General features: G+C 38.7%; 1 protein-coding gene across 1 annotated transcript in view; it reads left to right on the plus strand.

The window, feature by feature from the left end:
- Window positions 1-11293, plus strand: part of Map3k19 (mitogen-activated protein kinase kinase kinase 19) — a 73503-nt gene that overhangs the window by 42302 nt on the left and 19908 nt on the right. The window contains exon 10 of the mRNA XM_004836108.3: window positions 6633-6676. Coding sequence (XP_004836165.2) covers window positions 6633-6676 — 44 coding nt within the window. The remainder of the gene's footprint in view (window positions 1-6632; window positions 6677-11293) is intronic.

The following is an 11293-nucleotide window of genomic DNA, read 5'->3' on the forward strand; positions in this document are numbered from 1 at the left end:
CATGTTGGATTTTGTCAAATGCTTTTTCTGCATCTATGGAGATAATCATATGGTTTTTGTCTTTGGCTCTATTGATATAGTGTATTACATTGATTGATTTGTGTATATTGAACCATCCCTGCATCCCTGGGATGCATCCCACTTGATCAGGGTGTATGATCTTCTTGATGATCTTCTGCATTCTGTTTGCCAGTATCTTATTAAGGATTTTTGCATCTATGTTCATTAGTGAGATTGGCCTATAGTTCTCTTTTTCGGTTGGGTCTTTCTCTGCTTTGAGGATCAAGGTGATGCTTGCTTCCAGGAATGAATTTGGGAGTATTGCTTCCCTTTCAATTTCATTGAAGAGTTTAAACAGTAGTGGCAGCAGTTCCTCTCTAAATGTCTTGTAGAATTCAGCAGTGAAGCCATCAGGGCCCAGGCTTTTCTTAGTTCATAAGTTTTTAATTACGTTTTCAATTTCATTGGTTGATATTGGGTTGTTCAGAATTTTTAGGTCTTCTTCATTCAACTTTGGTAATTCATATGTATCTAGGAATCTGTCCATTTCTTCTGTGTTGTCCATCTTATTGGCGTATAGGTTCTGGAAGTAGGTATTGATGATCCTCTGGATTTCTGCTGGGTCTGTTGTAATTTCACCCTTTTCACTCCTAATTGCATGGATTTGGGCCTTTTCTTTCCTTTTTCTGACAAGGTTGGCTAAGGGTTTGTCAATTTTGTTGATTCTTTCGAAGAACCAACTCTTGGCTTCATTGATTTTCTGTATGGTTCTCTTAGTCTCCACTGCATTGACTTCTCCTCTGATCTTTATAATTTCCTCCCCTGTATGAGCTTTGGGGTTGTCCTGCTCTTCTTTTTCTAGAAGCTTGAGGTTCAGCATCAGCTTGTTTAATTGGGCTCGTTCTGTTTTCCTAATATGAGTATTCACTGCTATGAATTTCCCTCATAAGACTGCTTTCATTGTGTCCCATAGATTCTGATATGTTGTATTGTCATTGTCAATTAATTGAAAGAACTGTCTGATTTCTTCTTTAATTTCCTCTGTGACCCATTGGTTATTCAGAAGTGTGTTGTTCAATTTCCACATGTTTATGAAATTTTTTGAGTTTCTTTTGCTATTGATCTCTAATTTCATCACACTATGATCTGATAATATACAGGGGATAACTTCAATTCCTTTACACTTACTTAAACATGTTCTATGTGTGAGTATGTGGTCTATTTTGAAGAATGACCCATGTGCAGCTGAGAAGAATGTGTATTCTGATTTTGTGGGGTGGAAGACTCTGTAAACACCTGTTAAGTTCATTTGTTCAAGAGTTCGATTGAGTTCTAGTATTTCATTACTTATTTTTAGTCTAGTTGATCTATCTATTTGTGACAGTGGGGTGTTGAGGTCCCCCACTACAATTGTATTAGTGCATATATGACTTTTCATATCTGTTAGTATTTGTTTTATACAGTTGGGTGCACTAGTGTTTGGTGCATAGATATTTATGATTGTCATCTCTTCCTCTTGGATTCTTCCCTTTACAAGGATGTAGTGTCCTTCTTCATCTCTCTTAATCAGTGTTGGTTTGAAATCTACTTGATCTGCAAAGAAGATAGCTACTCCTGCTTTTTTTCGGGTTCCTGTCACGTGGAATATTGTTTTCCACCCTTTAACTTTCAGTCTATGAGTTTCCTTTTGAATTAAGTGTGTTTCTTGTATGCAGCATATTGTTGGATTTTGCTTCTTGACCCATTCTGCCAGTCTTTTTCTTTTGATTGGTGAATTGAGACCATTAACATTGATGGTTATAACTGAAATGTATTGATGGGTTCATTCTTCTTTGCTTCCTGGGATTGTGATCCTCAATGTCTGTTCCTAGGATATTGTGTAAAATTCTTTGGAGTGCTGGTTTGGTATTCATGAAGTTCCAAAGTATTCTTTGTCATGAAAGTATCTTATTTCTCCATCCATTTTGAAAGATAGTTTTGCAGGGTACATCAATCTGGGTTGGAGGCTGTTTTCTTTTAGGGCTTGGAATATGGCACTCCAAGCTCTTCTTGCCTTGATGGTTTGTGTTGAGAAGTCTGCTGTGATTCTGATGGGCTTTCCTTTGTATGTGATTTGTTTCTTTTCTCTGACTGCTTGTAGAACTTTGTTCTTCTCTTGTGTTTCTGGAATCTTAACAATTATATGCCTATGTGTAGATTTTTTTTGATCAAGGCTATTTGGAGTCCTATATGCTTCACTTATCTGTATGTCAAGCTCTTTTCCCCTGCTTGAGAAGTTTTCTGCCATTATTTTTGTGAAGAGATTTTTTATGTCATCTCCACTCTCTCCTGTTTCTTCCTTGAGCCCAATCAGTCTTATGTTATTCTTCTTTGCATCATCTAGCAGCTGCTGGATTGATTTGTCATGTTCCCTTTTAATTTTGAAGCAATTTTTTTCCATTTGTTTCCTATGTTGGGATTCAATCATATTCCTGAGCTACTCTATAGTTTTATTAATCATGTGTTGCAGTAGGGGCACAATTTCTCCTGTTATCTGAGAAATTATTTCTGATTTCATTTTTTCCAGATCCCCTTTCATTGCCAGTTCAGTGGGTCCAGGTGGTTGAGTATCAGAGTGTTCCATCTCATTTCCCTTTGGGGTTGCTGTAGGTGATCTGGAAGTCTGGATTTGAGACTTATTTACGTGTTTTCTCATTTCGACTGGGGAAGCAGGGGGGGGGGGTGCTGTTGGCACCTGTAAGGATTACCTCCTCTGAGCTGGGAGAGGTGGGACAGGGGCCGGGAGCAGTGGTAGGGATGGTGACCCAAAAGCCCTTTCGTGTGGGCTGGGAGCAGCGGGAGGGATGGTGGCCCGGAAGCCCCTTCCTCTGGACCAGGAGCAGTGGGACAGTGGCTCAGAAGCCCCTACCTCTGGGCCAGGGAGCAGCGGGACTCAGTACCTTGGTCTGGTGGTCTGGTGTCCTCTGCGTCTTTGTAGTGTGGAAGCAGGTGGCTGCCTGTCTGCAGCGGGGTGACCCAGCGTCTTCCGCGTGACTCAGGACCTCGGTAGGGCGTGCACAGACCTGCCTGTCTGCAGCGGGCCAACTCGGCGTGTCAGGTTTATTGATTCTTTGTAATTAGGCATATAACACACCGTAGGAACCCTGGGCCTCCACTAAACACAAAGGAAAAGATAAAGCATTTACTGGCTTTGAGCGAGCGGTGGGTAGTGGGGAAAGCTTTTAAAATTTTATATTTATTTCACCTAATATATACACAGAATTATATAATTTTACTTAGTAAAAGTTTCACACTCTAGATTCCAACAACTTTGCCAAACTTGAACTTGAGAGATAAATAAACTTCACTACCTTGCTCTAGAAAGAGGGATTTGGTAGAAGATGGATTCCATTTCTTCAGTTTTTTCTAGGATAGTTCTCTGTACATGGGAAAGACCAGAGTTTTACACAATTTTTCTGATGATAATTCTACTGAAAAACCTTATGAGAATATTATTTCCCTAAATTAATATGGCAACTTCTTGATTGAAGAATTGTACTTTTAATGTTCTTGGTCACGTTCCTGTGAACTACATCGCCCATGCAGCCAGGCTTTGGCAGTGCCCGTGGGATTCGTTGCAGCCTTCATGTTTGCGGTGTTGGGAGCCAGAAGCTGCACCTGAAGTCGAACGGAGCAGTGGCAGATGCTGGAATGGGGGGGGGGGGGGAGGGTTACGGATGATGGCGACCGTGCAATGTCTCCTTCCGGTATTTAGATCCCTGCCGCTTAGAGTCTGTGGAGATGCCTCAACCCACGCAGAGCAGAGTGCGGTCCCATGAAGCAGTGGTGACAGTCTGACCACAACCACTAGGCGGCTAGGGGCCAGGGCCGCCCCAAGGGCCAGAGTGCCGCAGGGCAGCCCCAGAGAGTAGCGCATGCGCCTGTTTGTATCCTTATTTACACCTTTTTAAACCCCTCATTTTAGTGACAGAAAATGGAGAAAAGCTTATATATTCAACCTGCTATGATTAATTGGAATTCTACACATTTTAAAAGGCTTTCAATGCATATTTCTGACTTAATCTACCAGAAATATCTTACTCCACCAAAAATCTTTCAGAGTATCTTTCTATTCAACAGCATTCCTGACCAGTACTGCATAATATCTAACCAAATATATATAATATCTGAAAGATGTTTTTTTAAACTCAAGAGGTTACTTATATGCACCTAATTATAAATTATGCTCAGATTTATTTCTGGATTCACTTCTCTTTTCAACAGAAAATCTTAACCTCTAAAGTGGAACCTCTATGAGAGCAAAGATTTTTGTCTTTGTTATTCACACCTGGTATATTATCATTTGGAATGCTATTAAGCAATCAGTAAGCACCCAATAATTATTTGTTGAATAAATGCATAAAGAAGTGGGAAAGCAGGAGGAATGCCCGGGCCAGCTGTTGCCAAGGAGAATGCCTGTGCCTCCTGTGAAGACCCTCTTCTTAGGGGACTTTTTCATGTGATGCGGATTTCTCTGCCTGTGCTACAGCTCATAAGAAGTTCATTTCTTTCTAAGAAAATTGTCAAAATCACAGCCTGTGGCAGAAAAGGACTTACAGGTATATTTTATTTAGTCCTCCCAGCATTTAAAAACAAAGGACTGGCCAGGGATTTAGCTCAGTGGTTCCACTGCCTGCCTCGCAAGCACAAGGACCCGAGTTCGATCCCCGGTACCAAAAAAACCCCACAAAAACCCCCAAAACCCACAAAGGACTAGGAATGGCAGTGCACACCTGTAATCTCAGCGCTTGGGAGGCAGAGGCAGGAGGATCAACATGAGTTTGAGGCCAGCCTGGGCTACATAGTGAGTTCTAGGCCTGCGCGGAGTAAATAGTGAGACCCTGTCTCAAAAAAACTAAACAAAAAGACCCCAAAGTCCCCCAAACCAAAAACAAACAACCCCGCAAAGGATTGGGAGGAACATTTCACAAAAAATCTGCTGATCTCTGGTATCTTGTCCTTGGAAGATCTAGCAGTGCTGGGTTACCCTCCGGTTTGGACTTCACTTACAACTGGATAATGACACCACTATAGTTTGGGCACATGATATCAATTCGCCACTGTCCACTTATACCCATTTATATAATTTGTTCTGACCCTGGAGACATTGGAGCCTTTTGACTTCAGCTTTAGGCTGGAGTGATGGATTTGGAGAACTGTTCTGTTTAGTAAGAAGGGTACGACTTCTAGGTTTTATATTACCTAATGAATGCCACACTCTTCTCCACATCACTGTCCAGAATTTATGATATAACTCAAACAACTGTTGGGAGACAATTACACATGAATATTTTCATGTTTCTGCACAGTCTAGGCTTTCTGAGAAAAAGATGTAGAAAATTAAGTTTAAAGATGATTGACTGGCAAACAGGCCTTGGAAGTTAGGACAGTTTGTATCAACTCTAGGGACATTTAGAGAATTACTTCCTCAGGAACTATTTGCTTTCATCCTAGGATAATAAAGCCCAGAGACAACTTATTCCTTTGTCCTCGAGACATTTGCTTACATTTTATCATAAAGGTCTCACTCTGGAGGGAAGGATGGGCAAAGGTGCCAACCACTCTATAATATCACCGGAGACACGTAATTTCAAGGTCCCTCCTATGGTGCAAACCCACCATGTAAACATCTGACTCTCATCATATCACCCTGTGAAGAACTGGGATGCGGGGAACTGGCATGTTTCTCTGTCAGTACTAAATGGTCTGTTCTCTGATCCAGGGACCTCATGTACCCTGTCAGAAATAGACATAAATACAGTAGTCCCCTCTTACTCACAGAGGTTCTATTTCATGTTCCTCAGTAGATGATTGAAACCACCGATGATACTGAACCCTATATAGTCTGTTTCTTCCTGCATATCCACACCAATGATAATGTTTAATGCATAAATGAGGCATAGTAAGAGATTAGCAACAATAGAACAATTATAAAAATATAATGTAACAAAAGTTATGTGAATGTGGTCTCTCTCTCTCACTGCCCTGCACTCATCCTTCTTGTTCTTGTGATGATGTGAGAGGATGCAATGCCTGTATGACAAAATAAAGTAAGGTGAATGGCATAGGCATAGCGATGTAGCATTAGTCTCATACATGACGTTATTTGAAAACCAGCACTGTGATACTAGGACAATGAACCTGACAACAGAGATGTCTAGAGGGTGACTAATAGGTGGGTGGTATGTACAGTGTGGGTGATAAAAATGTGATGATTCATATCCTGATGGAACAGAACAAGATGGTGCAATATTTCATCATGCTTCTCAAAATGGCACACAATTTGGTGCTTTATGAACTGTTTATTTCTGAGATTTTCTATTTAATGATTTTAGGCCACAGAAACCATAGGAAACAAAACTGTGGGTAAGGGGAAACTTATGGGTAAGCATAAAACAACAATTCCTCCTGGTAGCCGTGGCCTAAAGTCTTCCATACCCACTTCCATATGGATTACATGGGGAAAAACTTTTAATTTCTACCACTTTCTCTCAAACTTTAACAGCTACATTACTTCATCCTCAAACTCTAGTTTAAGAATGTGCTCATTTAACTATTAAGAATATCCAATTATTATTTTTTTCTTTTTGTAGAGTTTTCTACACGTGACATGAAATGCAGTAGCCGACAAATTGGGGTAAGATTAGTTCTAATATTTTTGACTTGAGAATTAAAAACCAAGGAACTTTATTGTTAAAGACAAACTTCATTAAACTGTTCGGAACCTAGTTCTCATCAATTATATCTTAGGAAAACAACAACTCATGGTTTATATTGTATAAATTTGATAAAATTGCTTTTATATTTCCTATTATATTATCGTACAAAAATTAATGAAAAATATGCAAATTTTGGTCATCCTGTATTTAAATAATTGGAATGCTAAGTGGTTAATCTGTCTAGAAGCTAGATAATTTTTTCCAGTGGTGAAAACTTTTTAGTTGCTTAATTTATAAGTAAAGTTTTTGGAGGGATACTTATAATTCTTTACTTTTCCCAGCTTTCTCACCTCTTAGGTATCCTGTGAGCCTTTGAGAAAATACTTAAACTTTAGTACCTCTTAGTGTTTTAAAAAAGGAGTTTATTGGGCTAAAAAAATTAATGGCAGTTACTAAAATGTCAAAGCACTGGGAAAATCTGCCATTATTTCTAAGTTATTTGGGGGAAATGTAGAAAATCACCAAGACAATGAAAATGAGGCATTGCCTCTCACTTTCTAATGCTTAGGTTTCTAGTGTCAGTTTCTTTTTCCTTTCTTCTTACAAAAGGTGGCAAAGAATGAAAATTAAATTTATAAGCTGTCAGTTACCATGCATGATGTGTGCCTATAAATATTCTGATATAATTATGGACTCTGTATTCAAGGGGAAAGCCTACAAGGAAAGAAACATCAGGGAGTTTATAACTCAATGATTGCAAAACGGAGTATTATATACTAGGTTATACTGACCTCTAGAGGTTGGCATTAATACAAACTAGCTTAATTTGAAAATATAGTGGACCCCCGAAATTCGCGGAGGTTGTTCCTACAGCACCCATGAATTGTGAAAAACCACAAATGTCAGCTATGGTCAGAAAAATGCCAGCAAATGCCTATTTTTATAGTTTAAACTCTATGCTATGTCTCCCGCAGTTATGTAATTTAATTTAATAAAATACTGTATTACTAGAGCCTTAGAAGGTGCAGGGCATTTTGGCGGCATCTTAGGGATCTTAGGGCTTTAAGAAGAACAAAACCAAGAACACTCGATATAGCTACATGCAGCACAGCAACTTGTTATGATGCGGGAATGCTGGTGCATCTGCTGGAGATGGGTTACAGGCAGCAGCCAATCAGCAGCAAGGAGAACTAAGTAACGCTCTCGGATTGGCTACTTGCAAACCTCCCGCCAAACAAAACAAAACAAAAAACATTGTGGAGGATATTTGAGGTTTCCGTGAAATTGCAGGGGTTTTCATGAGTGACTGAGGCTGCAAACTCTGAATCGTGACTTTGCGGGGGTAATATGGTAGTTGAAGGGCAAAGGAGAATGAAGAGTCATGCAGGTAACTAACTTTCAAGTACAAAGTGTGGCGATGTATAAGCTACTCTCAACAAAACAATTCAGCAAAATGATGACGAATATTTGTGTGCCAGATACAAACTTTGGTTTAGCCAACAATGGAGCGATCATTGATAAAATATATATAAGAGCAATTTAAAACTATTCTCAGTGGGATTTCAAAAATCTTAAAACAACCCTATGGAAAAAAAATTAAAAGAGAAGAGAAATAAACTGATTGTTATCTTAAATTTTTAATCACAGGTCCTTCATTTGAAAATATGTAACCATGAGTGTTTTTTTAATATTAATTTTATTGGTACTTTTTATTGGTACATTTTAGGTATACAATTCGTTTACATTTATCTTTGGGTGTTTGTACCTGTACATGATATATCTTGGTTCTTATTTTTTTCCCCATTACCTGTGTGCCCTTCACCCCCTCCACCCTTCCCTATTTACATAGATTTCATTTCCATTTTTTTTTCTTTTCTCATAGTTTTTCCTTTCCCTCTTTTCCTTTCCCCTTCCCCTCCCTTCACTCCTTCATCTTTGGACCTTTTTTCCTATTTCAAATTATCAATTATTCATTTTAATCATTTTAACTCTAGTTTACACTATCAGTTTCTCACACTAGAGAGACTATTTGGTATTTACACGTGTGTCCTATTTCACTTAAGAGGATGGCCTTGATATGCATCCATTTAGCTATAAATGACTCTAGTTTTTCATTCTTTATGGCTGAGTGGTACTCCATTTTATTAAAAAACCCACATTTTCTTTATCCAGTTTCCAGTTGATGGGCACTTGGGCTGCTTCCAAGCTTTAGCTATTACAAACTGTGCTGCTGTGAACATGGGTGCACATATATCACTGTGGTATGATTCTTTCAATTCTTTTGGGAAGACACCCAGCAGGGGAATAGCTGGGTCAAGTGGGACATCTAGTCCTAGTTCTTTGGGGTATCTCCATACTGACTTCCACCAGTCTGCACTCCCACCAACAATGGAGAAGGGTTCCTTTCTCCCCACAACCCCGCCAGCATTTGTTATTGGTTGATTTCTTGATAGCAGCCATTCTTTCTGGGGTGAGGTGGAATCTCAGGGTTGTTTTCATCTGCATCTCTTGAATGATGAGTGATGTTGAACATTTTTTCATATATTTGTTTGCTGCTTTTACTTCTTTATCTGAGAAATGTCTTTTCATTTCAGATGCCCATTTTTTAATTGGGTCTTTGAATTTGGGGGGTCTGATGTTTTTCAATTCTTGATATATTCTAGATAATAGTCCTTTGTCTCAGGTACAGCTGCTAAAAATTTTTTCCCATATTGTAGGTTGTCTGTTAGCTCTGTTGGTGGTTTCTTTTGCAGTGCAGAAGCTTTTTAATAAGATGAGATCCCAGTTGTTGATTCTTTCTGCTAGTTCCCGTGCTGCTGAGAGTTTGTTCATAAAGTCTTTTCCTATGCTAATGTCTTCAAGAGTTCTACCTAACTTATCTTCCAGCAAGTTTAGTGTTTCTGTCTTAATATTTAGATCTTTAATCCACTTCTATCTTAGTTTAGTGCATGGTGATAGGTATGGGTCTAGTTTTGAATCTTTGGCAGGTTGAAATCCAGTTTTTCCAACACGATTTATTAAATAGGCTATCTTTCCTCCAATGATGGTGGTTGGCTCCTTTGCCAAAGATGAGGTGGCTGAGCATGTCTAGAGTTGTTTCTGCATCTTCTAATCTATTCCACTGATCCTCAGGTCTGTTCCTTTGCCAGTAGTACCATGCTGATTTTATCACAGTAGCTTTGTAGTATAGTTTCAAGTTGGGGATTGTGGTACCCCCAGCCATGTCGCTGTTGCTTAGAATTGCTTTAGCTAGTCTAGGTCTCTTATGGTTCCAAATGAATTTTTGGATTGTTTTCTCTAGTTCTGTGAAGTATATTGTTGGAACTTCAATTGGCATTGCATTGAATTTATATAGTAGTTTTGGAAGTATGGCCATTTTCACAATATTGGTTCTTCCTACCCAGAAGCAAGGGATATCTTTCCATTTTCTTATATCCTCTTTGATCTCCTTTTTCAGGGTGCTGTAGTTTTCAGTGTAGAGGTCTTTTGCTTCTTTTGTTAGATTGATTCCTAGATATTTCATTTTTTTGGATGCTATTGTAAAAGGAATTGTTTCCCTAATTTCTCTCTCAGTGAGTCTGTTATTTGTCTACAAGAAGGCTATTGTTTTTTGAGTGTTGACCTTGTATCCAGCTACTCTATTGAATCTGTCAATTAAGTCTAGAAGTCTTCTGGCAGAGTTCTTTTGGTCTTCTATGTAAAGTATCATATCATCAGCAAATAAAGACAGTTTAACTTCTTCTTTTCCTATCTTTATTCCTTTTATTTCTTTCTCTTTTCTAATTGTTGTGGCTAATGTTTCCAGAACTATGTTGAACAGGAGTAGTGATAGTGGGTATCCTCATCTTGTTTCTGATTTTAGTGTGAAAGTTTTCAGTTCTTGACCATTTAGTATGATGTTGGCTGTTGCTTTTTCATAGATAGCTTTAATCAGGTTAAGATAAAGACCTTCTATTCCAATTTTCTGTAGGGTTTTTATCATGAATTGGTGCTGGATTTTGTCGAATCCCTTTTCTGCATCTATTGAGATGATCATGTGGTTTTTGTCCTTGACTCTGTTAATATGGTGTATTTATTGATTTATGAATGTTGAACCATCCTTGCATCCCTGGGATAAGTCTGACTTGGTCAGGGTGTATGATCTTCTTGATGACCCCCTGTATTCTGTTTGCCAGTATCTTGTTGAGGATTTTTGCATCTATGTTCATTAGGGAGATTGGCCTGTAGTTCTCTTTTTGGGTTGGGTCTTTCGCTGGTTTTGGAATCAAAGTAACACTTGCTTCCAGGAATGAATTTGGAAGTATTGCTTCCCTTTCAATTTCCTTGATGAGTTTAAAGAGTAATGGCATTAGTTCTTCTTTAAATGTCTTGTAAAATTCAGCAGTGAAGCCATCTGGACCTGGGCTTTTCTTTGTTGGTAAATATTTTATTACATTTTCAATTTCACTCATTGTAATTGGGGTGTTTAGAATTTCTATATCTTCTTCATTTAACTTTGGCAATTTGTATGTATCTAGGAATCTGGCCATTTCGTCTGTGTTTTCCATTTTATTGGAGTAGAGGTTCTCGAAGTAGGTATTGATGATCCTCTGGAT

This window comes from Heterocephalus glaber, unplaced genomic scaffold (assembly GCF_053883595.1).
Source record: "Heterocephalus glaber isolate CG9 unplaced genomic scaffold, H.glaber_assembly_v1.0 deba00000347, whole genome shotgun sequence".
Classification (NCBI taxonomy): Eukaryota; Metazoa; Chordata; class Mammalia; order Rodentia; family Bathyergidae; genus Heterocephalus; species Heterocephalus glaber.